A 24,335-nucleotide genomic window follows, 5' to 3' on the forward strand; every position below is an offset into this window, starting at 1 on the left:
AACCAATAGATTAAATGCATGGTTACTCGAGGAACGAATGAAGATGTGGTATTTATTATGGTTCGTAATGAGAGAATTCTTTCTCCAGGTTTACTGATTATTAGTTTTCTTGCAGCTATGAAGGTGGAAGTGAAAAACAAAGTTCGTTTTGTAAGATCGATGACGTTGAGCTGTGTTACATTCTGTATTGAAACAGTAACAGAGCGACCATACTTAAGGTTCACGAGGAATATGTTCCCATATGCATGGAGGTTAGTTAGTAGCTTAATGTGTTCTCTCAACCATGCATATTTATTTTTGGATTTTTTAACCAATTATTTCGTTCGCACTTGATATTGATTGTTGAATCTATAATATATCTCAGAATAATATTGTTTGAATTCAGTAGCTCCGTTGTAAATAACTTTATATCTCACTTCTAGATTTGGCTTAGCTATATGTACATTGTTGCAAAAAGCATGAACTACTTTTTGTGTTGAGCTACCATTCAAATTTTGTAATTTATTGTTTTATTATGATGGGTCATCAGCAACTCTTTGTGTTCTCTAAATTGATCTGCATGGATTATCAGGCCTTTAATGATGGAACACCTGATGTGAGGAATGCAGCTTTCTCAGCTTTGGCGGATATTTCCAAGGTAATTATTTCAAGATTTTCCATCTACGTCTCATTATTTTTAAATTTCCAATTTATCTGTTTTGACATCTATGTTTTTAGATGGTTGGCATGAGACCTTTGGAAAAGTCTCCAGAAAAATCTGGATGATGTCAGACAAAAGAAGTATCTGAAATGATTGGGGGTCGACGGGGGATCCTTATGCTCTTCCAAACTCAGGTTTGGCTTCTGATTTTGTTATATAATGGGTAACTGAATTATAGGTATATTTGATGTTTTTTTATAGGAATATGTTTTAACCTTTGTCATTATACTCTCAGGTGTTGTTCAACCTTCTAGAGCAGTTTTGACTACGAGGTAAATTTTCTACGTAGCAAATTTGTCCTCATTATTGTGGAATGAGCTCATTGCGAAGTACTACTATGATTTGACTATAATCTGAAACCGAGAAGAGATCATGAAATTTATAATCATTTTCTTTTATCTTCTGACATACAAATGGGACGAAATTGATTGGTATCTTGGGGCCTAACGGGTAACTTTGAAACTACATTCTATGATCTTAAATGTTCATGATTTCTTTAGGCTGTTCAGTAGCCTACGATATAGTTATGTATGAAATCTTTGATTATATGGAGAGCTTAGTCCTTTTATGAGTTTTTGTCCGTGATTCCGTATGCTTCTTCTCCTTCTCCTGAAATTATTGCTGATGTAAGTCATGCCAGATAGCACTGTCTATGGGGTATGATGTGGAATTCATGATTCATCTTTTTTTACAGTTTCCTCTGAACTAGTAGAATGGATATGAAGCAAACCACTTGCGGATCTTTGCTGCAGCAACTGCAGGTAATTCCTCATTAAAGGCTAATTTGGGATCTTTGCTGAGTGTTTCAGTTTCCCTCGAGTTGTTGCATTCTGTCACAGAAATGAATCTTTTTTCCTGCAGCAAATTTGGGATAAAGTTTGTGAAAATTACGAAGAGCGGGACAAAATTCTTCTTCAATTAGATCAGGAGTGCTTGGATGTGTACAAGAGAAAAGTTGACCTGACATTGAAATCTAGAGCCCACCTTCTTCAGACACTGGCAGATGCTAGAGTTGAACTCACCAATCTATTATCAGCTTTTGGAGAAAAGAATTATGTCGGAATTGTAAGTGATGGGCCTCATGGTGTTCGATAATGACATTTTCTTAAAGCTTTAGATGTTATAGTAATGCGGTAATCATTTCAAGCTAGTAGCATAAGTGTAAAATTGTTCTTGCTAAAGAGTATCTCAATTAGTAAATTTTATAATGTTTGGTTTCTGTACTTTTTTGCAGCCTGACAAGACGTCAGGAACGAACAAGGAACAGCTTCAAGGTATAGCTCCTGCACTGGATAAACTATGGAAACAAAAGGATGGGAAGATAAAAGAGTATGATGTTCAATCTCAAATACAGAACATATCTGCGGAGATTGCTGGAGCTAGTGTCCAGGTTGAGAATATCACAGTTGATGAGGCCAATCTATCCATGAAAAAATTAGATAGAGTTTAATGCCCAGCTTCAAGATCTTCAAAAGGAAAAGGTGACTACTTTTTTTCATGCTGAATTTGTTAAAAGCTTTCGGACTATCTCTCTAAAGTCTAAACAGTGAACTGTTCTTGGCAGGTCTTTCTTGGTTTTTTAAATTGACAGGCTGCACAAGGTTATTGACTTGTCAGCACAGTTCACGATCTTTGTGCTGTCCTCGCCACGGACTTCTTTACTACTGTCACAGAAGTGCATCTAAGCCTGAATGACGCCACTGGTGTTCACTCAAAAAGCATCTTTGTGTTGTCCTTGCTCCTAGTGATTTTTCAGAACTTTGTCGAACATTAAAGAAGGTATGCTATGGTTTCCTTGAACACAAGTCCACAACTTAATCCAGGTTTTTCTTGATTTTATGCAGAATATGTATTGTTGGTGTAAATATAGTGACCAAGTAATTGATGTTGCCTGCACAACATTTTTGAATTTTGCAGGTTATCACCGATGTAAACATTACTGTGGGAAAATAAAGAAAAAAAAAGGAAAAAAAAAGAAAAAAAGGAAAAAAAAGAAATAAAAAAAGGAAAAAAAAGGGCATCCTTGGTAGGGATCCGAGAACCCTTCATAAAAACAAGGAAAAAAAAAGAAAAAAAAAACATTGCTGTTGCAGTTGAAGCTATTCAAGCATTGGGCAACTTTGCTATGGATCTGAGAACCCATTTTTCGGCAAGATGTCGCTTCTTATTGCCTCTACTATTGGTTAGTCCAGTATTGTGTCATATTAATTTGCAAATTACAATGCCCCATAAAATAATAGTTGATGTGTTTTGAGTAGTTATTTGACTTTTTCATTCCAGGGGATTATCGTTGATGTGTAAATTGTACAACTGTAATATTTAAGTTTTGCGACATATTTAGGTTTTGCTATTATTTCCTTTTCTAGTGGTAATTGGAATAGAGCCGACACCCAAAAGCCCTTAGAGTTAATAAGATATAATCTCAGTCCAGTCACTCTTGAACTTGTAAATGCATCTGTGAGTTTTGATTATTGCTTAACATGAGCTTGATTTTTGCTGACGATGTGCAGGAGAAATTGTAGGAGAAGAAACCTACTTCAACGGAGGCCCTTACCCAAACTCTTCGGGCAATGCCTAAGTCCAGATGCTTGAGTGTAAATGACACTGTTGAAGGCATGATTTTCCTTTATTTCATTTCTGAATTGTTATTTAACCTCTGCATAATATCATTTCCTTGTGCTTAGAAGTCGTATCTTGTTTGCTTTCTAGCCTTTTCTCCAGCACTTTCCCGTTTTTTAATTATTTATTGTCTTCTATCATTGCAGTGTGTTCTAGGTTGACTTTTATTATTTTGGACATTTTAAGTAATTGCATATTCACAAATTTTCATTTATTTGCCTCAATCATTGACATCAAGATGTACACGCCTCCTTGTGCTGCATTATTTATCACATGCTATCTATATGAAGTGTTCTCGGGCACTGGAATTACCTGTCATAAGTTGCATAAGATATGAATGTATTTTCTAGTAGTTTCAGTTACATAGATGGAAATATGTTCTGAAATTACCACAAAATCACCTAATTCGGCTGACCTATTGTTTGAACCAATAGATTAAATGCATGGTTACTCGAGGAACGAAAGAAGATGTGGTATTTATTATGGTTCGTAATGAGAGAATTCTTTCTCCAGGTTTACTGATTATTAGTTTTCTTGCAGCTATGAAGGTGGAAGTGAAAAACAAAGTTCGTCTTGTAAGATCGATGACGTTGAGCTGTGTTACATTCTGTATTGAAACAGTAACAGAGCGACCATACTTAAGGTTCACGAGGAATATGTTCCCATATGCATGGAGGTTAGTTAGTAGCTTAATGTGTTCTCTCAACCATGCATATTTATTTTTGGATTTTTTAACCAATTATTTCGTTCGCACTTGATATTGATTGTTGAATCTATAATATATCTCAGAATCATATTGTTTGAATTCAGTAGCTCCGTTGTAAATAACTTTATATCTCACTTATAGATTTGGCTTAGCTATATGTACATTGTTGCAAAAAGCATGAACTACTTTTTGTGTTGAGCTACCATTCAAATTTTGTAATTTATCGTTTTATTATGATGGGTCATCAGCAACTCTTTGTGTTCTCTAAATTGATCTGCATGGATTATCAGGCCCTTAATGATGGAACACCTGATGTGAGGAATGCAGCTTTCTCAGCTTTGGCGGCTATTTCCAAGGTAATTATTTCAAGATTTTCCATCTACGTCTCATTATTTTTAAATTTCCAATTTATCTGTTTTGACATCTATGTTTTTAGATGGTTGGCATGAGACCTTTGGAAAAGTCTCCAGAAAAATCTGGATGATGTCAGACAAAAGAAGTATCTGAAATGATTGGGGGTCGACGGGGGATCCTTATGCTCTTCCAAACTCAGGTTTGGCTTCTGATTTTGTTATATAATGGGTAACTGAATTATAGGTATATTTGATGTTTTTTTATAGGAATATGTTTTAACCTTTGTCATTATACTCTCAGGTGTTGTTCAACCTTCTAGAGCAGTTTTGACTACGAGGTAAATTTTCTACGTAGCAAATTTGTCCTCATTATTGTGGAATGAGCTCATTGCGAAGTACTACTATGATTTGACTATAATCTGAAACAGAGAAGAGATCATGAAATTTATAATAATTTTTTTTATCTTCTGACATACAAATGGGACGAAATTGATTGGTATCTTGGGGCCTAACGGGTAACTTTGAAACTACATTCTATGATCTTAAATGTTCATGATTTCTTTAGGCTGTTCAGTAGCCTTCGATATAGTTATGTATGAAATCTTTGATTATATGGAGAGCTTAGTCCTTTTATGAGTTTTTGTCCGTGATTCCATATGCTTCTTCTCCTTCTCCTGAAATTATTGCTGATGTAAGTTATGCCAGATAGCACTGTCTATGGGGTATGATGTGGAATTCATGATTCATCTTTTTTTACAGTTTCCTCTGAACTAGTAGAATGGATATGAAGCAAACCACTTGTGGATCTTTGCTGCAGCAACTGCAGGTAATTCCTCATTAAAGGCTAATTTGGGATCTTTGCTGAGTGTTTCAGTTTCCCTCGAGTTGTTGCATTCTGTCACAGAAATGAATCTTTTTTCCTGCAGCAAATTTGGGATAAAGTTTGTGAAAATTACGAAGAGCGGGACAAAATTCTTCTTCAATTGGATCAGGAGTGCTTGGATGTGTACAAGAGAAAAGTTGACCTGACATTGAAATCTAGAGCCCACCTTCTTCAGACACGGGCAGATGCTAGAGTTGAACTCACCAATCTATTATCAGCTTTTGGAGAAAAGAATTATGTCAGAATTGTAAGTGATGGGCCTCATGGTGTTCGATAATGACATTTTCTTAAAGCTCTAGATGTTATAGTAATGCGGTAATCATTTCAAGCTAGTGGCATAAGTGTAAAATTGTTCTTGCTAAAGAGTATCTCAATTAGTAAATTTTATAATGTTTGGTTTCTGTACTTTTTTGCAGCCTGACAAGACGTCAGGAACGAACAAGGAACAGCTTCAAGGTATAGCTCCTGCACTGGATAAACAATGGAAACAAAAGGATGGGAAGATAAAAGAGTATTCTGATGTTCAATCTCAAATACAGAACATATCTGCGGAGATTGCTGGAACTAGTGTCCAGGTTGAGAATATCACAGTTGATGAGGCCAATCTATCCATGAAAAAATTAGAGTTTAATGCCCAGCTTCAAGATCTTCAAAAAGGAAAAGGTGACTACTTTTTTTCATGTTGAGTTTTTTAAAAGCTTTCGGACTATCTCTCTAGAGTCTAAACAGTGAACTGTTCTTGGCAGGTCTTTCTTGGTTTTTTAAATTGACAGGCTGCACAAGGTAATTGACTTGTCAGCACAGTTCACGATCTTTGTGCTGTCCTCGCCACGGACTTCTTTACTACTGTCACAGAAGTGCATCTTAGCCTGAATGACGCCACTGGTGTTCACTCAAAAAGCATCTTTGTGCTGTCCTTGCTCCTAGTGATTTTTCAGAACTTTGTCGAACATTAAAGAAGGTATGCTATGGTTTCCTTAAACACAAGTCCACAACTTAATCCAGGTTTTTATTGATTTTATGCAGAATATATATTGTTGGTGTAAATATAGTGATCAAGTAATTGATGTTGCCTGCACAACATTTTTGAATTTTGCAGGTTATCACCGATGTAAACATTACTGTGGGAAAATAAAGAAAAAAAAAGGAAAAAAAAAGAAAAAAAAGAAAAAAAAAATGAAATAAAAAAGGGAAAAAAAAGGCATCCTTGGTAGGGATCCGAGAACCCTTCATAAAAACAAGGAAAAAAAAAGAAAAAAAAACATTGCTGTTGCAGTTGAAGCTATTCAAGCATTGGGCAACTTTGCTATGGATCTGAGAACCCATTTTTCGGCAAGATGTCGCTTCTTATTGCCTCTACTATTGGTTAGTCCAGTATTGTGTTATATTAATTTGCAAATTACAATGCCCCATAAAATAATAGTACATGTGTTTTGAGTAGTTATTTGACTTTTTCATTCCAGGGGATTATCGTTGATGTGTAAATTGTACAACTGTAATATTTAGGTTTTGCGACATATTTAGGTTTTGCGATTATTTCCTTTTCTAGTGGTAATTGGAATAGAGCCGACATCCAAAAGCCCTTAGAGTTAATAAGATATAATCTCAGTCCAGTCACTCTTGAATTTGTAAATGCATCTGTGAGTTTTGATTATTGCTTAACATGAGCTTGATTTTTGCTGACGATGTGCAGGAGAAATTGTAGGAGAAGAAACCTACTTCAACGGAGGCCCTTACCCAAACTCTTCAGGCAATGCCTAAGTCCAGATGGTTGAGTGTAAATGACACTGTTGAAGGCATGATTTTCCTTTATTTCATTTCTGAACTGTTATTTAACCTCAGCATAATATCATTTCCTTGTGCTTAGAAGTCGTATCTTGTTTGCTTTCTAGCCTTTTCTCCAGCACTTTCCCGTTTTTTAATTTTTTATTGTCTTCTATCATTGCAGTGTGTTCTAGGTTGACTTTTATTATTTTGGACATTTTAAGTAATTGCATATTCACAAATTTTCATTTATTTGCCTCAATCATTGACATCAAGATGTACACGCCTCCTTGTGCTGCATTATTGATCACATGCTATCTAAATGAAGTGTTCTCGGGCACTGGAATTACCGGTCATAAGTTGCATAAGATATGAATGTAATTTCTAGTAGTTTCAGTTACATAGTTGGAAATATGTTCTGAAATTACCACAAAATCACCTAATTCGGCTGACCTATTGTTTGAACCAATAGATTAAATGCATGGTTACTCGAGGAAAGAAAGAAGACGTGGTATTTATTATGGTTCGTAATGAGAGAATTCTTTCTCCAGGTTTACTGATTATTAGTTTTCTTGCAGCTATGAAGGTGGAAGTGAAAAACAAAGTTCGTCTTGTAAGATCGATGACGTTGAGCTGTGTTACATTCTGTATTGAAACAGTAACAGAGCGACCATACTTAAGGTTCACGAGGAATATGTTCCCATATGCATGGAGGTTAGTTAGTAGCTTAATGTGTTCTCTCAACCATGCATATTTATTTTTGGATTTTTTAACCAATTATTTCGTTCGCACTTGATATTGATTGTTGAATCTATAATATATCTCAGAATCATATTGTTTGAATTCAGTAGCTCCGTTGCAAATAACTTTATATCTCACTTCTAGATTTGGCTTAGCTATATGTACATTGTTGCAAAAAGCATGAACTACTTTTTGTGTTGAGCTACCATTAAAATTGTGTAATTTATCGTTTTATTATGATGGGTCATCAGCAACTCTTTGTATTCTCTAGATTGATCTGCATGGATTATCAGGCCCTTAATGATGGAACACCTGATGTGAGGAATGCAGCTTTCCCAGCTTTGGCGGCTATTTCCAAGGTAATTATTTCAAGATTTTCCATCTACGTCTCATTATTTTTTAATTTCCAAATTTAGCTGTTTTGACATCTATGTTTTTAGATGGTTGGCATGAGACCTTTGGAAAAGTCTCCAGAAAAATCTGGATGATGTCAGACAAAAGAAGTATCTGAAATGATTGGGGGTCGACTGGGGATCCTTATGCTCTTCCAAACTCAGGGTTGGCTTCTGATTTTGTTATATAATGGGTAACTGAATTATAGGTATATTTGATGTTTTTTTATAGGAATATGTTTTAACCTTTGTCATTATACTCTCAGGTGTGGTTCAATCTTCTCGAGGAGTTATGACAACGAGGTAAATTTTCTACGTAGCAAATTTGTCCTCATTATTGTGGAATGAGCTCATTGCGAAGTACTACTATGATTTGACTATAATCTGAAACAGAGAAGAGATCATGAAATTTATAATCATTTTCTTTTATCTTCTGACATACAAATGGGACGAAATTGATTGGTATCTTGGGGCCTAACGGGTAACTTTGAAACTACATTCTATGATCTTAAATGTTCATGATTTCTTTAGGCTGTTCAGTAGCCTACGATATAGTTATGTATGAAATCTTTGATTATATGGAGAGCTTAGTCCTTTTATGAGTTTTTGTCCGTGATTCCGTATGCTTCTTCTCCTTCTCCTGAAATTATTGCTGATGTAAGTCATGCCAGATAGCACTGTCTATGGGGTATGATGTGGAATTCATGATTCATCTTTTTTTACAGTTTCCTCTGAACTAGTAGAATGGATATGAAGCAAACCACTTGCGGATCTTTGCTGCAGCAACTGCAGGTAATTCCTCATTAAAGGCTAATTTGGGATCTTTGCTGAGTGTTTCAGTTTCCCTCGAGTTGTTGCATTCTGTCACAGAAATGAATCTTTTTTCCTGCAGCAAATTTGGGATAAAGTTTGTGAAAATTACGAAGAGCGGGACAAAATTCTTCTTCAATTAGATCAGGAGTGCTTGGATGTGTACAAGAGAAAAGTTGACCTGACATTGAAATCTAGAGCCCACCTTCTTCAGACACTGGCAGATGCTAGAGTTGAACTCACCAATCTATTATCAGCTTTTGGAGAAAAGAATTATGTCGGAATTGTAAGTGATGGGCCTCATGGTGTTCGATAATGACATTTTCTTAAAGCTTTAGATGTTATAGTAATGCGGTAATCATTTCAAGCTAGTAGCATAAGTGTAAAATTGTTCTTGCTAAAGAGTATCTCAATTAGTAAATTTTATAATGTTTGGTTTCTGTACTTTTTTGCAGCCTGACAAGACGTCAGGAACGAACAAGGAACAGCTTCAAGGTATAGCTCCTGCACTGGATAAACTATGGAAACAAAAGGATGGGAAGATAAAAGAGTATGATGTTCAATCTCAAATACAGAACATATCTGCGGAGATTGCTGGAGCTAGTGTCCAGGTTGAGAATATCACAGTTGATGAGGCCAATCTATCCATGAAAAAATTAGATAGAGTTTAATGCCCAGCTTCAAGATCTTCAAAAGGAAAAGGTGACTACTTTTTTTCATGCTGAATTTGTTAAAAGCTTTCGGACTATCTCTCTAAAGTCTAAACAGTGAACTGTTCTTGGCAGGTCTTTCTTGGTTTTTTAAATTGACAGGCTGCACAAGGTTATTGACTTGTCAGCACAGTTCACGATCTTTGTGCTGTCCTCGCCACGGACTTCTTTACTACTGTCACAGAAGTGCATCTAAGCCTGAATGACGCCACTGGTGTTCACTCAAAAAGCATCTTTGTGTTGTCCTTGCTCCTAGTGATTTTTCAGAACTTTGTCGAACATTAAAGAAGGTATGCTATGGTTTCCTTGAACACAAGTCCACAACTTAATCCAGGTTTTTCTTGATTTTATGCAGAATATGTATTGTTGGTGTAAATATAGTGACCAAGTAATTGATGTTGCCTGCACAACATTTTTGAATTTTGCAGGTTATCACCGATGTAAACATTACTGTGGGAAAATAAAGAAAAAAAAAGGAAAAAAAAAGAAAAAAAGGAAAAAAAAGAAATAAAAAAGGAAAAAAAAGGGCATCCTTGGTAGGGATCCGAGAACCCTTCATAAAAACAAGGAAAAAAAAAGAAAAAAAAAACATTGCTGTTGCAGTTGAAGCTATTCAAGCATTGGGCAACTTTGCTATGGATCTGAGAACCCATTTTTCGGCAAGATGTCGCTTCTTATTGCCTCTACTATTGGTTAGTCCAGTATTGTGTCATATTAATTTGCAAATTACAATGCCCCATAAAATAATAGTTGATGTGTTTTGAGTAGTTATTTGACTTTTTCATTCCAGGGGATTATCGTTGATGTGTAAATTGTACAACTGTAATATTTAAGTTTTGCGACATATTTAGGTTTTGCTATTATTTCCTTTTCTAGTGGTAATTGGAATAGAGCCGACACCCAAAAGCCCTTAGAGTTAATAAGATATAATCTCAGTCCAGTCACTCTTGAACTTGTAAATGCATCTGTGAGTTTTGATTATTGCTTAACATGAGCTTGATTTTTGCTGACGATGTGCAGGAGAAATTGTAGGAGAAGAAACCTACTTCAACGGAGGCCCTTACCCAAACTCTTCGGGCAATGCCTAAGTCCAGATGCTTGAGTGTAAATGACACTGTTGAAGGCATGATTTTCCTTTATTTCATTTCTGAACTGTTATTTAACCTCTGCATAATATCATTTCCTTGTGCTTAGAAGTCGTATCTTGTTTGCTTTCTAGCCTTTTCTCCAGCACTTTCCCGTTTTTTAATTATTTATTGTCTTCTATCATTGCAGTGTGTTCTAGGTTGACTTTTATTATTTTGGACATTTTAAGTAATTGCATATTCACAAATTTTCATTTATTTGCCTCAATCATTGACATCAAGATGTACACGCCTCCTTGTGCTGCATTATTGATCACATGCTATCTATATGAAGTGTTCTCGGGCACTGGAATTACCTGTCATAAGTTGCATAAGATATGAATGTATTTTCTAGTAGTTTCAGTTACATAGATGGAAATATGTTCTGAAATTACCACAAAATCACCTAATTCGGCTGACCTATTGTTTGAACCAATAGATTAAATGCATGGTTACTCGAGGAACGAAAGAAGATGTGGTATTTATTATGGTTCGTAATGAGAGAATTCTTTCTCCAGGTTTACTGATTATTAGTTTTCTTGCAGCTATGAAGGTGGAAGTGAAAAACAAAGTTCGTCTTGTAAGATCGATGACGTTGAGCTGTGTTACATTCTGTATTGAAACAGTAACAGAGCGACCATACTTAAGGTTCACGAGGAATATGTTCCCATATGCATGGAGGTTAGTTAGTAGCTTAATGTGTTCTCTCAACCATGCATATTTATTTTTGGATTTTTTAACCAATTATTTCGTTCGCACTTGATATTGATTGTTGAATCTATAATATATCTCAGAATCATATTGTTTGAATTCAGTAGCTCCGTTGTAAATAACTTTATATCTCACTTATAGATTTGGCTTAGCTATATGTACATTGTTGCAAAAAGCATGAACTACTTTTTGTGTTGAGCTACCATTCAAATTTTGTAATTTATCGTTTTATTATGATGGGTCATCAGCAACTCTTTGTGTTCACTAAATTGATCTGCATGGATTATCAGGCCCTTAATGATGGAACACCTGATGTGAGGAATGCAGCTTTCTCAGCTTTGGCGGCTATTTCCAAGGTAATTATTTCAAGATTTTCCATCTACGTCTCATTATTTTTAAATTTCCAATTTATCTGTTTTGACATCTATGTTTTTAGATGGTTGGCATGAGACCTTTGGAAAAGTCTCCAGAAAAATCTGGATGATGTCAGACAAAAGAAGTATCTGAAATGATTGGGGGTCGACGGGGGATCCTTATGCTCTTCCAAACTCAGGTTTGGCTTCTGATTTTGTTATATAATGGGTAACTGAATTATAGGTATATTTGATGTTTTTTTATAGGAATATGTTTTAACCTTTGTCATTATACTCTCAGGTGTTGTTCAATCCTTCTAGAGCAGTTTTGACTACGAGGTAAATTTTCTACGTAGCTAATTTGTCCTCATTATTGTGGAATGAGCTCATTGCGAAGTACTACTATGATTTGACTATAATCTGAAACAGAGAAGAAATCATGAATTTTATAATCATTTTCTTTTATCTTCTGACATACAAATGGGACGAAATTGATTGGTATCTTGGGGCCTAACGGGTAACTTTGAAACTACATTCTATGATCTTAAATGCTCATGATTTCTTTAGGCTGTTCAGTAGCCTTCGATATAGTTATGTATGAAATCTTTGATTATATGGAGAGCTTAGTCCTTTTATGAGTTTTTGTCCGTGATTCCATATGCACTCTTCTCCTTCTCCTGAAATTATTGCTGATGTAAGTCATGCCAGCACTGTCTATGGGGTATGATGTGGAATTCATGATTCATCTTTTTTTACAGTTTCCTCTGAACTAGTAGAATGGATATGAAGCAAACCACTTGCGGATATTTGCTTCATCAACTGCAGGTAATTCCTCATTAAAGGCTAATTTGGGATCATTGCTGAGTGTTTCAGTTTCCCTCGAGTTGTTGCATTCTGTCACAGAAATGAATCTTTTTTCCTGCAACAAATTTTGGATAAAGTTTGTGAAAATTAGGAAGAGCGGGACAAAATTCTTCTTCAATTGGATCAGGAGTGCTTGGATGTGTACAAGAGAAAAGTTGACCTGACATTGAAATCTAGAGCCCACCTTCTTCAGACACTGGCAGATGCTAGAGTTGAACTCACCAATCTATTATCAGCTTTTGGAGAAAAGAATTATGTCGGAATTGTAAGTGATGGACCTCATGGTGTTCGATAATGACATTTTCTTAAAGCTCTAGATGTTATAGTAATGCGGTAATCATTTCAAGCTAGTGGCATAAGTGTAAAATTGTTCTTGCTAAAGAGTATCTCAATTAGTAAATTTTATAATGTTTGGTTTCTGGTACTTTGTTGCAGCCTGACAAGACGTCAGGAACGAACAAGGAACAGCTTCAAGGTATAGCTCCTGCACTGGATAAACTATGGAAACAAAAGGATGGGAAGATAAAAGAGTATTCTGATGTTCAATCTCAAATACATAACATATCTGCGGAGATTGCTGGAACTAGTGTCCAGGTTGCGAATATCATAGTTGATGAGGCCAATCTATCCATGAAAAAATTAGATAGAGTTTAATGCCCAGCTTCAAGATCTTCAAAAGGAAAAGGTGACAACTTTTTTTCATGCTGAGTTTGTTAAAAGCTTTCGGACTATCTCTCTAAAGTCTAAACAGTGAACTGTTCTTGGCAGGTCTTTCTTGGTTTTTTAAATTGACAGGCTGCACAAGGTTATTGACTTATCAGCACAGTTCACGATCTTTGTGCTGTCCTTGCTCCTGGTGATTTTTCAGAACTTTGTCGAACATTAAAGAAGGTATGCTATGGTTTCCTTGAACACAAGTCCACAACTTAATCCAGGTTTTTCTTAATTTATGCAGAATATATATTGTTGGTGTAAATATAGTGACCAAGTAATTGATGTTGCCTGCTCAACATTTTGAATTTTGCAGGTTATCACCGATGTAAACATTATTACTGTGGGAAAATAAAGAAAAAAAGGAAAAAAAAATAAATAAAGGAAAAAAAAAGAAATAAAAAAGGAAAAAAAAGGGGACTCCTTGGTAGGGATCCGAGAACCCTTCATAAAGAAAAGGAAAAAAAGGAAGAAAAAAAAACATTGCTGTTGCAGTTGAAGCTATTCAAGCATTGGGCAACTTTGCTATGGATCTGAGAACCCATTTTTCGGCAAGATGTCGCTTCTTATTGCCTCTACTATTGGTTAGTCCAGTATTGTGTTATATTAATTTGCAAATTACAATGCCCCATAAAATAATAGTAGATGTGTTTTGAGTAGTTATTTGACTTTTTCATTCCAGGGGATTATCGTTGATGTGTAAATTGTACAACTGTAATATTTAGGTTTTGCGACATATTTAGGTTTTGCGATTATTTCCTTTTCTAGTGGTAATTGGAATAGAGCCGACATCCAAAAGCCCTTAGAGTTAATAAGATATAATCTCAGTCCAGTCACTCTTGAACTTGTAAATGCATCTGTGAGTTTTGATTATTGCTTAACATGAGCTTGATTTTTGCTGACGATGTGCAGGAGAAATTGTAGGAGAAGAAACCTACTTCAACTGAGGCCCTTACCCATACTCTTCAGGCAATGCCTAAGTCCAGATGCTTGAGTGTAAATGACACTGTTGAAGGCATGATTTTCCTTTATTTCATTTCTGAACTGTTGTTTAACCTCTGCATAATATCATTTCCTTGTGCTTAGAAGTAGTATCTTGTTTGCTTTCTAGCCTTTTCTCCAGCACTTTCCCGTTTTTTAATTTTTTATTGTCTTCTATCTTGCAGTGTGTTCTAGGTTGACTTTTATTATTTTGGACATTTTAAGTAATTGCATATTCACAAATTTTCATTTATTTGCCTCAATCATTGACATCAAGATGTACACGCCTCCTTGTGCTGCATTATTGATCACATGCTATCTAAATGAAGTGTTCTCGGGCACTGGAATTACCGGTCATAAGTTGCGTAAGATATGAATGTATTTTCTAGTAGTTTCAGTTACATAGTTGGAAATATGTTCTGAAATTACCACAAAATCACCTAATTCGGCTGACCTATTGTTTGAACCAATAGATTAAATGCATGGTTACTCGAGGAAAGAAAGAAGACGTGGTATTTATTATGGTTCGTAATGAGAGAATTCTTTCTCCAGGTTTACTGATTATTAGTTTTCTTGCAGCTATGAAGGTGGAAGTGAAAAACAAAGTTCGTCTTGTAAGATCGATGACGTTGAGCTGTGTTACATTCTGTATTGAAACAGTAACAGAGCGACCATACTTAAGGTTCACGAGGAATATGTTCCCATATGCATGGAGGTTAGTTAGTAGCTTAATGTGTTCTCTCAACCATGCATATTTATTTTTGGATTTTTTAACCAATTATTTCGTTCGCACTTGATATTGATTGTTGAATCTATAATATATCTCAGAATCATATTGTTTGAATTCAGTAGCTCCGTTGTAAATAACTTTATATCTCACTTCTAGATTTGGCTTAGCTATATGTACATTGTTGCAAAAAGCATGAACTACTTTTGTGTTGAGCTACCATTCAAATTGTGTAATTTATCGTTTTATTATGATGGGTCATCAGCAACTCTTTGTATTCTCTAGATTGATCTGCATGGATTATCAGGCCCTTAATGATGGAACACCTGATGTGAGGAATGCAGCTTTCTCAGCTTTGGCGGCTATTTCCAAGGTAATTATTTCAAGATTTTCCATCTACGTCTCATTATTTTTAATTTCCAAATTTAGCTGTTTTGACATCTATGTTTTAGATGGTTGGCATGAGACCTTTGGAAAAGTCTCCAGAAAAATCTGGATGATGTCAGACAAAAGAAGTATCTGAAATGATTGGGGGTCGACGGGGATCCTTATGCTCTTCCAAACTCAGGTTGGCTTCTGATTTTGTTATATAATGGGTAACTGAATTATAGGTATATTTGATGTTTTTTTATAGGAATATGTTTTAACCTTTGTCATTATACTCTCAGGTGTGGTTCAATCTTCTCGAGGAGTTATGACAACGAGGTAAATTTTCTACGTAGCAAATTTGTCCTCATTATTGTGGAATGAGCTCATTGCGAAGTACTACTATGATTTGACTATAATCTGAAACAGAGAAGAGATCATGAAATTTATAATCATTTTCTTTTATCTTCTGACATACAAATGGGACGAAATTGATTGGTATCTTGGGGCCTAACGGGTAACTTTGAAACTACATTCTATGATCTTAAATGTTCATGATTTCTTTAGGCTGTTCAGTAGCCTTCGATATAGTTATGTATGAAATCTTTGATTATATGGAGAGCTTAGTCCTTTTATGAGTTTTTGTCCGTGATTCCATATGCTCTTCTCCTTCTCCTGAAATTATTGCTGATGTAAGTCATGCCAGATAGCACTGTCTATGGGGTATGATGTGGAATTCATGATTCATTTTTTTTTACAGTTTCCTCTGAACTAGTAGAATGGATATGAAGCAAACCACTTGCGGATCTTTGCTGCAGCAACTGCAGGTAATTCCTCATTAAAGGCTAATTTGGGATCTTTGCTGAGTGTTTCAGTTTCCCTCGAGTTGTTGCATTCTGTCACAGAAAATGAATCTTTTTTCCTGCAGCAAATTTGGGATAAAGTTTGTGAAAATTACGAAGAGCGGGACAAAATTCTTCTTCAATTGGATCAGGAGTGCTTGGATGTGTACAAGAGAAAAGTTGACCTGACATTGAAATCTAGAGCCCACCTTCTTCAGACACTGGCAGATGCTAGAGTTGAACTCACCAATCTATTATCAGTTTTTGGAGAAAAGAATTATGTCGGAATTGTAAGTGATGGACCTCATGGTGTTCGATAATGACATTTTCTTAAAGCTCTAGATGTTATAGTAATGCGGTAATCATTTCAAGCTAGTGGCATAAGTGTAAAATGTTCTTGCTAAAGAGTATCTCAATTAGTAAATTTTATAATGTTTGGTTTGGTACTTTGTTGCAGCCTGACAAGACGTCAGGAACGAACAAGGAACAGCTTCAAGGTATAGCTCCTGCACTGGATAAACTATGGAAACAAAAGGATGGGAAGATAAAAGAGTATTCTGATGTTCAATCTCAAATACAGAACATATCTGCGGAGATTGCTGGAACTAGTGTCCAGGTTGCGAATATCACAGTTGATGAGGCCAATCTATCCATGAAAAAATTAGATAGAGTTTAATGCCCAGCTTCAAGATCTTCAAAAGGAAAAGGTGACAACTTTTTTTCATGCTGAGTTTGTTAAAAGCTTTCGGACTATCTCTCTAAAGTCTAAACAGTGAACTGTCTTGGCAGGTCTTTCTTGGTTTTTTAAATTGACAGGCTGCACAAGGTTATTGACTTATCAGCACAGTTCACGATCTTTGTGCTGTCCTTGCTCCTGGTGATTTTTCAGAACTTTGTCGAACATTAAAGAAGGTATGCTATGGTTTCCTTGAACACAAGTCCACAACTTAATCCAGGTTTTTCTTAATTTTATGCAGAATATATATTGTTGGTGTAAATTATAGTGGACAAGTAATTGCTGTTGCAACTGTCAACATTTTTTGAATTTGCAAGGTTTGTATCACGATTTTGTTTTTTGAAACATTATACTGTGGGAAAAAAATAAAGGACAAAAAAAAGGAAAAAAAAAAAAAAAAAAAAATCACCCAAAAAGTCCGGCCCCGACCACTCCGCCCCCGAGTACATATTGGCTCTCGGGTTTATCCGGATGTTGCCTTCCTTTCCTTTGTGTTTCCCTTGTTGTTTCCATTCCATGTTATTATCGGTGTGCCTCGGATCAGTATTGTTCTTCTTAGCTCCTATTCCTCCGTGTTGTGGTTGTTTTGGTGTTGCTAAGTTGTAATTTCGTTTTGGAGGTCGATCCGCCTTCCCGGAAGCGTAACAAACTTCACTCTTGTGACCGACATGTTTGCATTCTCCACAGTAGGACGGGATCTATCCCACTTTACTTGCTGCACCAAAGGACGCCCACAAATGTCAAGGATTCAAGGATGATCTCGTCGGGTGGGGGGCGGCTTTGTAATGTCGATCTCAATGCATAGCCTCGCAAAGGAGAGTCTTGATTTGTTGGCCGTCGCTCTATCTACTTGGATCGGGTTACCAAGGAGTTTCCAATAGCATAGAGGGCCGATTGATCAAATAGGTGGATCGGGAGTCCAATTAGGTTGCACCATATAGCCGCAATCGGAGATTCACAATAGGCGTCAAATTCCGGACACCATTTGAAAACTCTCATCGGATGCCGATCAATGAACCACACCGGTGTCCCTTTGGGTCCACTTAGGAGCCGAGCATAGTCCGTCAAGTCCTCAAATTGAACAAGAATATGTTTGGCGTTATATATTTCCAAGTGTAGCCACGGCAAAAACTTAATGTTGTCTAGAGCCTTTTGGATTTGATAGGAAGCCGGGATTGAGTGCGAGAACTTACCTACAATATAGCATGGCCGAGGGACGAGGCCAACCTTTGGATTTCTGACCCGGAGAAGTAAATGGATGGCACTCCGTTTGCCGTGGAAGCAAAGCCGATATTTTGGATGTTCTCCGGGACAAAGACTTGCGGGCCTTCAACCGCCGATGGCCCCCGCACCATGTCGGCCATGGATTTTGGCTTGGTGGGGTTCCCCACGCCCGGCTCGGTATTGCCTCCTAAAAGGTTGTGTGTCGGCTTATCTTTTGATTTAGCTACACCGTTTGGGTCGGTTCGCGGATCATCACACGAGTCCCTCTCGACCCTGGGTGCGTAAGGAGGCCGCTGCATTTCTATGTCCATCTCGGTCGGCGTCGGGTCCATCGCATGCGTGTCCGAGGCCGAAGGCGCGGACGTGTCTCGAGGGGTGTTGCGGATTGCATTGGTCCTCGGCCATCCCGTACTCACTAACGCCGAGCCGGCTTCGAATGATGCTCGGATTTTCCGGGTCCTTCCCTTTTCGAGAGGTGGGAAATCTTCAAGGGAAGGGCCATGCTCAATGAGAGGCGTGCATTGTTCAATATCTTTGTCTCTCCGGTCTGGGAGAAGGGCGACCTTCGCCGTGTAGTCCGTGGCCGGTGGGGGTTCGGCGAGGAGGGGCTGCGCCGCCGCCGCATCAAGCATCTCCGCCGCGGCCAGGTGAATGATTTGGAGGATATCACTCTTTTTTGGATTCATTTGCAGCATTGGTAGGGGTGAGCATGGCTCCACATGTGACTTCCGGTTTTGGTAAGGGGCAAAAGCACTTTCCGAAAGGTGATTTGTTCCCATGCCCAATTCGGGCAAGTTGACTATCTCACTCCCCAATGTACTTTTTGGCACACATGCTACGGTCAAATCCTCTTGGGATACGTTTAGGGGTCCGACAATCATCCCCTCCAACGGTCATCTCGCTCATGACGGGTACCATGGTCGAAGGGTGGCGCCACCTCCGCCGCCGGTGCATCTCCGTGAACTACCACCACTTCCATTTGGACCCCCTCCTCGGATGTGGGGGCTTTAGGAAGGGCTCCTAGGCCAAGTGCTTCCTTGCTATCAATGGAGCAAGCCGGGAAAAAGATTTACCTTGGATTTAGGCTATCAAGGTCGGGGCTTCGGGACGGATGACTCGGGCTCGGAGGTCTCCTCTTCTCCAAAGTCGAGCTTCTTTCCTAAGTTGTTTGTCTCCGGGAGTGGAGAAGGTACGAGCCTTTTCCGGCCATGACCTTTTGGTGAGAGGTGGCCCGGCGTGCTCTTCCTAGCCATCATCCTATTCTTCTTGCTTTGCATTTTCAAATCTTTGGCCGAGACCTTTGGTGTTGGGTCATCGCATGAGTGGAAAATCATAAATTGGTCGGGATGGACCTAGCCCTCCTCGGGGTCTGGTGGGGCCGGGGTTGGGTTCGTGGGGGGGTCCGGCATGGCCAGCCGAGGGTGTGACCGCAGCGCCGAACCAATGGTGGGGGAGACGGTGGAGTTGAGGAGGGATGGTGACACGACCGGCGTGGAAAAGGGTCTCGGCGGGTTGGTGGGGTGTGGGTGCAGGTGTGGGTGGTCGGCGTGAGGGATAGTCGCGGCGGGTCGTGGGTGTGAGTGGGTGGACGGCGAAAAGGATCAAGGTGGGGGAATTGCTAGAGAGAAGGGGGAGCGTCCTCTCTCTAGAAAAAGGATCTGGGACCCTCGGCTCTTGTCGAGGTTAAGTCTCATTCAACGGCCCCCCGTCCGAAGGTATCCTCACCGATCCCCATGCACCACCCCGCTCACTAGTGAAAGCCCCACGCCGTGAGAATCGGGTATCCGTCATTGCCCCATGAAATTTACCCCTACGGGGGATGGGCTTAGTGATCATGCCAATATTTTGATTGAAACTTTTCTCGACCAGAGGAGCTCTCGCCCACCCGCTGATCGCACGCATCCGGAGCCACGTCGAAGCTCCCATGCAACTCGCCCATGATGTCCGGACCCGACCACTCCCTCGGCTCAGCTGCTTTGGCCGAGGGCCCGACATTTGGCTGCCCCCTTCGGCCCCCTTGTGTTTACCTTGGTGTTTCCCCTCGTTGTTGCTTGGCATTTGCTTTGTTGTTCTGGTTTTTCTTTGCTACCTTGACTTTCATGGTGAGGTTGTTTGTGTACAACAATGTTGTAGTTTCTTCTTCGGTGGCCTTTCTCCCCTTCCCATCGCATAGCACATTTCACTTTTGTGGCCTACATGTTTGCACTACCGACAATACAATGGTATCTTTGTCCCACCTAACTTGTTGCACCGATTCCCGGCCACAAATGTCAATGATGATCTCTTCGGGTGGAGGCTTTGATATGTCAATTTTCGACGCAAATGCGGGCGAAAGATAGCCGCATCCTATTGGTTGTGGCTCGGTCGACTTGAATTGGCGTGCCTAAGAGCTTTCTGATGGAGAAACAAGGCCGACTAGTCATATAAATGGATTGGGAGACCGATTAGGTTGCACCAAATTACCGCAATGGATATTCACCAATACGCGTCGAAATCCGGGGACCATTTGAACACTCTCATCAGATGACGATCAATGTACCAAACCGGTGTTCCTTTGGGGCCGCTTAACAACCGTGCATAGTCCGCAATATCCTCAAATTGGACGAGGATGTGTTTGGCATTAATGTATGTCCAAGTAAATCCCCGACAAATTTAATATTCTCAAGAGATTTTTGAATTTGAAATGCGACCGGGATGGAATGAGAGAACTTACCGACTATGGCATGGCCGAGGGACGTTGCCAATTTTTGGGTCTCGGCGCCGGAGAAATAGATCGCGGGAATGCCATTTGAGGGGGACGCAAATCCGATATTTTGGATATTCTCGGGGATGAACACTTGCGGCCCCTCGGCACTCGGTGTTCCCCTAACCAAATCCGCTAGAGTCTTTGGCTTCGTTCCTCCCTCCATCTCTCCGTGGTGATAAGACGGCTTCGGTGGCTTGTTCATGCCCCCGCCATCCTCGGTGTTGTGTCCATCGGTGGCTTCGTTTGGGATATTTCGCTTCAACTCCGAGGCGGATGACACGTAACCCGCTCCCCCCTTTTGACGCGACCTTATCTCCAAGGCTCCCGTATAGTTCCAGTTGTCCACCTTGTCGGCTCCACCCTTTCCTTCCCGAGCAAGGCTTGGCTCTGTTCCCCCGGTCTTAGCGGTTGAGGTGGTCTCAAAGGTCTCTCGGATTCATCGGGTCCTCCCCTTCTCAAGGGGTGGGAAGTCTTCGAGCGATGGTACATGGGGCGGTGTGGCATTCGGCATATTCATGTCGCCGATCCGAGACCAAGTGAGGCGAAATGGCCAGTCCATCATTTCTCCGTCCGGTGGGGCTCCGGTCAAAAGGGGTTGTACCTCCATCATGTCTAGTCTCTCCGCTTCACCTAGGGATGCAAGGTGTAGGATCATGTCCTTTTTCGGCAGCATGTGAGACTCAACGGTCTCAACCCCACGTGATTCCCCACCTAGGGTTGACCAAGCTACTTTCCAAAAGAGGATATGTCTCCATTTCCAATTCTGGTAATGTACCTTTCTCTCCATCCAAAGCACCAAGTGGCTCGCATGTGACATCATCCTTTGGTTGGGAAATATGTAGCGTCAAGTCCTTTCCCTCTAGCGGCGGCTCGACGCCGGCGACGTCGCCGGAAAAGGCTGCTTTTAGCACGGCGACCTCGGTACCTTCCTTTCCAAGCTTGTCCTCCTCCATCCGAGTTTCCGAGGTGTCTTCCTTGGGGCCTTGAGGGACTTCCGTAGAGGCGCTACCCGAGCTTGCCGGGAAGATAGCGACCTTGCATTTTGGGGGTTCGACGTTGGGGCCGTCTTCATCACCAAAAGAGAGCTTTTTGCGGAGTTGTTTATCCTCCGGAAGCGGGGAGGGAACACACCTCTTCCGGCCTTTGTTTTGGAGGTGGGGGCGGAGTATTTTTCTGGGTTCTAATCCGAGCTTTCACGATCTTAATTTTCTCGGCCTTCGTTGTCCTCTCCGGTTGTTTGTCATCGCTTGACCGGAAGACCATTTGTTGGTCTACCATTATCCTCTCCTCCTCGCTTTCAACTGTACGGACGCTTTGTTGGTGCTCCGTCTCGTGTTGTGCCCCCTTGAGACCGGGAGGGGTGCACGGTGGGGTCTCCAGCATGTCCGGGATGCGCGTAGAGCCGGGGCAGCCGCTACGTTAAGAGGTTCCGGCAAGAGAGGTCTAGGGTGGTGGGGATTTTGGGGGGGAGGTGTGGTGATTGCGGGATGGTAGGGTGGCGGGGGATGAGAAAGTGATCGCCGGAGAAAAGGGGTGATGGCCGGGGCTGGTAGACAATGAATGGTCGTGGGGGGAGGCGGTGGGCGGCGGCGGATGTCAAAGATGGTACAATAGGGTGGAATATTAGAGAGAAGGGAGTCACCATCAACTTTTACCTGGGCTTGGTCATGGCAAAGGAACTCAATCAACCAATATGGCTCGAGGTAGACTCCAAGCAAGCCCTCAATCTTCTAAACGGCGTAAGCTGGGGGCCGTCTCACGTTAGACATGAAGTGCCATGGCTGGTTGTCCTCAAACGGCAAATCAATTTCCACGCCACCTTCGTCCATCGTGAAGGCAACAAGGTGGCTGATTTCCTTGCCAAAATGGGTACCGAGAAGAATGAATACCACCGAATGACCACCCTCACAGCGCCGCGTCTCCTGACGACCATGATCCGCAAGGAGGAACTGGGGATCTGATATGGATTGGGATACGATGAAGGACCCGTTGGATATATTGATCCAAGAACCCCACGTATAATGATTGGCAGCGGATTTCCTTGATTGATAATCTGGTTTGATCCACTTCCAGAGCTTGGAAAACCTCGACCCGTTGGCTATGTAATCAGCCAAGAACCTCGGTATGGTTGAACGCCACAAGAACTTGCTCAAAGTATCTTGATAAGTTCCAAACAAGTGAAAAACTCTACAAAGAGAATTCAACTCACAAGACAAACTCTATTTTCGTATTTGATCAATGATGTCCTCAAATGACATGCTTACAAGCCTATTTATAGGCTAGAATGGACTCTTGAAAGTCTCATATCATTAGTACAACTTAAGACCTTTAGAATGACTCATAATAAGTGAAAAGTAACTCCTAACTATTGGTGTGACTTTAGGACATCTAAAGTCACTTATTTAACTAAAAAAGTAACTTAAAAATGACTCTTCATTTTTGCTGCTCCAACTTGGACGAAAATGCATCATTTATCTTCAATTTGGGCCTCCAAAATGTGATATATATTGACTCAAAACTTCATGCATTGGGCTGCCCACTAACTTGAATAATATTCACCATTTGGCCCAATGTTGAATGGTCTTGGAATTGGGCTTTTATTTCATCAACTAAAAGCATCATGGACTCCTTTATCTTCTTAGCTCTAGCTCTTGTAATTGGTCCACTTTGAATGATTAATGGATCCATCTTCTTGTCCTTGTTGATCAGCTTGGGTGTACCTCCATCATTCCCTTCTTCTTCAAGAGGATTCGTCCTCGAATCTAATTCACCAACATAAGGAGATAAATCAGAAACATTGAAAGTAGCACCTACATTAAACTCACCATGTAAGTCAAGTTTGTAAGCATTATCATTGACTTTTCCAATCACTTGGAATGGTCCATCTCCTCTTGGCTGCAACTTGGACTTTCTTTTCGAAGGAAATCTCTCCTTTCTCATATGCAACCAAACCCAATCTCCCGGCTCAAAGATGACTTGTTTCCGACCCTTGTTGGCTTGCTTTGCATATTGTTCTGTCCTCTTTTCAATGTTGAGTCTTACCCTTTCATGCAATCTTTTCACCATTTCAGCCTTAGCTTTTCCATCAAGACTTGCACGATCTTCAATAGGTATTGGAATCAAATCTAGTGGACTCAATGGATTGAAACCATACACAACTTCAAATGGGGAAAAGTTAGTAGCAGAATGGACACTTCGATTATAGCAAACTCAGCAAAAGGTAAGCATTCCTCCCAACTTTTCAAGTTCTTTTTAACTAAAGTTCGTAGTAA

At 39.8% G+C, this 24,335-nt stretch overlaps 6 protein-coding genes and 1 long non-coding RNA gene across 11 annotated transcripts; all 7 read left to right on the plus strand.

Annotated features, from left to right (window-relative positions):
* Positions 1 to 115: 115 nt before the first annotated feature.
* Positions 116 to 2,180, plus strand: LOC121785867 (65-kDa microtubule-associated protein 2-like). Its single transcript, XM_042184337.1, has 8 exons — positions 116 to 251; positions 572 to 637; positions 718 to 834; positions 936 to 972; positions 1,395 to 1,461; positions 1,562 to 1,765; positions 1,935 to 1,974; positions 2,055 to 2,180. Exons 5-8 carry the CDS (start codon positions 1,414 to 1,416, stop codon positions 2,081 to 2,083), a joined length of 321 nt encoding a protein of 106 aa, XP_042040271.1. The 5' UTR covers positions 116 to 251; positions 572 to 637; positions 718 to 834; positions 936 to 972; positions 1,395 to 1,413; the 3' UTR covers positions 2,084 to 2,180.
* Positions 2,181 to 2,267: 87 nt separating this feature from the next.
* LOC121785864 (65-kDa microtubule-associated protein 2-like) lies at positions 2,268 to 5,910 on the plus strand. Of its 2 annotated transcripts, XM_042184334.1 has the most exons (8): positions 3,860 to 3,995; positions 4,316 to 4,381; positions 4,462 to 4,578; positions 4,680 to 4,716; positions 5,138 to 5,204; positions 5,305 to 5,508; positions 5,678 to 5,717; positions 5,801 to 5,910. In XM_042184334.1, exons 5-8 carry the CDS (start codon positions 5,157 to 5,159, stop codon positions 5,827 to 5,829), a joined length of 321 nt encoding a protein of 106 aa, XP_042040268.1. In that variant the 5' UTR covers positions 3,860 to 3,995; positions 4,316 to 4,381; positions 4,462 to 4,578; positions 4,680 to 4,716; positions 5,138 to 5,156; the 3' UTR covers positions 5,830 to 5,910. The 2 variants fall into 2 exon arrangements, with proteins under 2 accessions (XP_042040269.1, XP_042040268.1); XM_042184335.1 differs by lacking the exons at positions 4,680 to 4,716; positions 5,138 to 5,204; positions 5,305 to 5,508; positions 5,678 to 5,717; positions 5,801 to 5,910 and adding exons at positions 2,268 to 2,479; positions 2,618 to 2,882; positions 3,211 to 3,313 and having other exon boundaries at positions 4,294 to 4,381; positions 4,462 to 4,516.
* A 144-nt stretch (positions 5,911 to 6,054) lies between these two features.
* LOC121785874 lies at positions 6,055 to 7,063 on the plus strand. The gene is made up of 3 exons (XR_006047071.1): positions 6,055 to 6,222; positions 6,361 to 6,626; positions 6,955 to 7,063. It is a non-coding gene; the product is annotated as an uncharacterized LOC121785874 (long non-coding RNA).
* A 540-nt stretch (positions 7,064 to 7,603) lies between these two features.
* LOC121785865 (65-kDa microtubule-associated protein 2-like) lies at positions 7,604 to 9,669 on the plus strand. Its single transcript, XM_042184336.1, has 8 exons — positions 7,604 to 7,739; positions 8,038 to 8,125; positions 8,207 to 8,324; positions 8,425 to 8,461; positions 8,884 to 8,950; positions 9,051 to 9,254; positions 9,424 to 9,463; positions 9,544 to 9,669. The coding sequence occupies exons 5-8, from the start codon at positions 8,903 to 8,905 to the stop codon at positions 9,570 to 9,572; spliced, it is 321 nt and encodes a 106-aa protein (XP_042040270.1). The 5' UTR covers positions 7,604 to 7,739; positions 8,038 to 8,125; positions 8,207 to 8,324; positions 8,425 to 8,461; positions 8,884 to 8,902; the 3' UTR covers positions 9,573 to 9,669.
* An 87-nt stretch (positions 9,670 to 9,756) lies between these two features.
* On the plus strand, positions 9,757 to 12,004 carry LOC121785870 (protein MOR1-like). The gene is made up of 6 exons (XM_042184341.1): positions 9,757 to 9,968; positions 10,107 to 10,370; positions 10,699 to 10,801; positions 11,348 to 11,483; positions 11,782 to 11,869; positions 11,950 to 12,004. The coding sequence occupies exons 3-6, from the start codon at positions 10,759 to 10,761 to the stop codon at positions 11,995 to 11,997; spliced, it is 315 nt and encodes a 104-aa protein (XP_042040275.1). The 5' UTR covers positions 9,757 to 9,968; positions 10,107 to 10,370; positions 10,699 to 10,758; the 3' UTR covers positions 11,998 to 12,004.
* A 175-nt stretch (positions 12,005 to 12,179) lies between these two features.
* On the plus strand, positions 12,180 to 17,327 carry LOC121785863 (65-kDa microtubule-associated protein 2-like). Of its 4 annotated transcripts, XR_006047054.1 has the most exons (7): positions 15,690 to 15,718; positions 15,818 to 15,854; positions 16,276 to 16,342; positions 16,444 to 16,647; positions 16,815 to 16,854; positions 16,938 to 17,064; positions 17,147 to 17,161. XR_006047054.1 is itself a non-coding variant. In XM_042184331.1 (6 exons), exons 3-5 carry the CDS (start codon positions 16,295 to 16,297, stop codon positions 17,031 to 17,033), a joined length of 471 nt encoding a protein of 156 aa, XP_042040265.1. In that variant the 5' UTR covers positions 15,690 to 15,718; positions 15,818 to 15,854; positions 16,276 to 16,294; the 3' UTR covers positions 17,034 to 17,064; positions 17,147 to 17,327. The 4 variants fall into 4 exon arrangements, 3 of the variants coding, with proteins under 3 accessions (XP_042040267.1, XP_042040265.1, XP_042040266.1); XM_042184331.1 differs by having other exon boundaries at positions 16,815 to 17,064; positions 17,147 to 17,327; XM_042184332.1 differs by having other exon boundaries at positions 15,718 to 15,745; positions 16,815 to 17,064; positions 17,147 to 17,327.
* LOC121785869 (protein MOR1-like) lies at positions 13,870 to 15,656 on the plus strand. The gene is made up of 5 exons (XM_042184339.1): positions 13,870 to 14,025; positions 14,354 to 14,456; positions 15,002 to 15,137; positions 15,435 to 15,522; positions 15,602 to 15,656. Exons 2-5 carry the CDS (start codon positions 14,414 to 14,416, stop codon positions 15,647 to 15,649), a joined length of 315 nt encoding a protein of 104 aa, XP_042040273.1. The 5' UTR covers positions 13,870 to 14,025; positions 14,354 to 14,413; the 3' UTR covers positions 15,650 to 15,656.
* Positions 17,328 to 24,335: the final 7,008 nt, after the last annotated feature.

The sequence above is a fragment of the Salvia splendens genome, chromosome 22 (assembly GCF_004379255.2).
Source record: "Salvia splendens isolate huo1 chromosome 22, SspV2, whole genome shotgun sequence".
Taxonomy (NCBI): Eukaryota; Viridiplantae; Streptophyta; class Magnoliopsida; order Lamiales; family Lamiaceae; genus Salvia; species Salvia splendens.

Coding starts and splice junctions, on each gene's coding strand:
- LOC121785867 (XM_042184337.1), top strand. CDS start 1,414: ATGGATATGAAGCAAACCACTTGCGGATCTTTGCTGCAGCAACTGCAG. Junction 1,766..1,934: donor AAAAGAATTATGTCGGAATT/GTAAGTGATGGG, acceptor ACTTTTTTGCAG/CCTGACAAGACGTCAGGAAC. Junction 1,975..2,054: donor GAACAAGGAACAGCTTCAAG/GTATAGCTCCTG, acceptor TCTCAAATACAG/AACATATCTGCGGAGATTGC.
- LOC121785864 (XM_042184334.1), top strand. CDS start 5,157: ATGGATATGAAGCAAACCACTTGTGGATCTTTGCTGCAGCAACTGCAG. Junction 5,205..5,304: donor CTTTGCTGCAGCAACTGCAG/GTAATTCCTCAT, acceptor TTTTTCCTGCAG/CAAATTTGGGATAAAGTTTG. Junction 5,509..5,677: donor AAAAGAATTATGTCAGAATT/GTAAGTGATGGG, acceptor ACTTTTTTGCAG/CCTGACAAGACGTCAGGAAC.
- LOC121785865 (XM_042184336.1), top strand. CDS start 8,903: ATGGATATGAAGCAAACCACTTGCGGATCTTTGCTGCAGCAACTGCAG. Junction 8,951..9,050: donor CTTTGCTGCAGCAACTGCAG/GTAATTCCTCAT, acceptor TTTTTCCTGCAG/CAAATTTGGGATAAAGTTTG. Junction 9,464..9,543: donor GAACAAGGAACAGCTTCAAG/GTATAGCTCCTG, acceptor TCTCAAATACAG/AACATATCTGCGGAGATTGC.
- LOC121785869 (XM_042184339.1), top strand. CDS start 14,414: ATGCCTAAGTCCAGATGCTTGAGTGTAAATGACACTGTTGAAG. Junction 14,457..15,001: donor TGTAAATGACACTGTTGAAG/GCATGATTTTCC, acceptor GTTTTCTTGCAG/CTATGAAGGTGGAAGTGAAA. Junction 15,138..15,434: donor ATGTTCCCATATGCATGGAG/GTTAGTTAGTAG, acceptor TGTATTCTCTAG/ATTGATCTGCATGGATTATC.
- LOC121785863 (XM_042184333.1), top strand. CDS start 16,295: ATGGATATGAAGCAAACCACTTGCGGATCTTTGCTGCAGCAACTGCAG. Junction 16,343..16,443: donor CTTTGCTGCAGCAACTGCAG/GTAATTCCTCAT, acceptor TTTTTCCTGCAG/CAAATTTGGGATAAAGTTTG. Junction 16,648..16,814: donor AAAAGAATTATGTCGGAATT/GTAAGTGATGGA, acceptor ACTTTGTTGCAG/CCTGACAAGACGTCAGGAAC.
- LOC121785870 (XM_042184341.1), top strand. CDS start 10,759: ATGCCTAAGTCCAGATGCTTGAGTGTAAATGACACTGTTGAAG. Junction 11,484..11,781: donor ATGTTCCCATATGCATGGAG/GTTAGTTAGTAG, acceptor TGTGTTCACTAA/ATTGATCTGCATGGATTATC. Junction 11,870..11,949: donor CTTTGGCGGCTATTTCCAAG/GTAATTATTTCA, acceptor CTATGTTTTTAG/ATGGTTGGCATGAGACCTTT.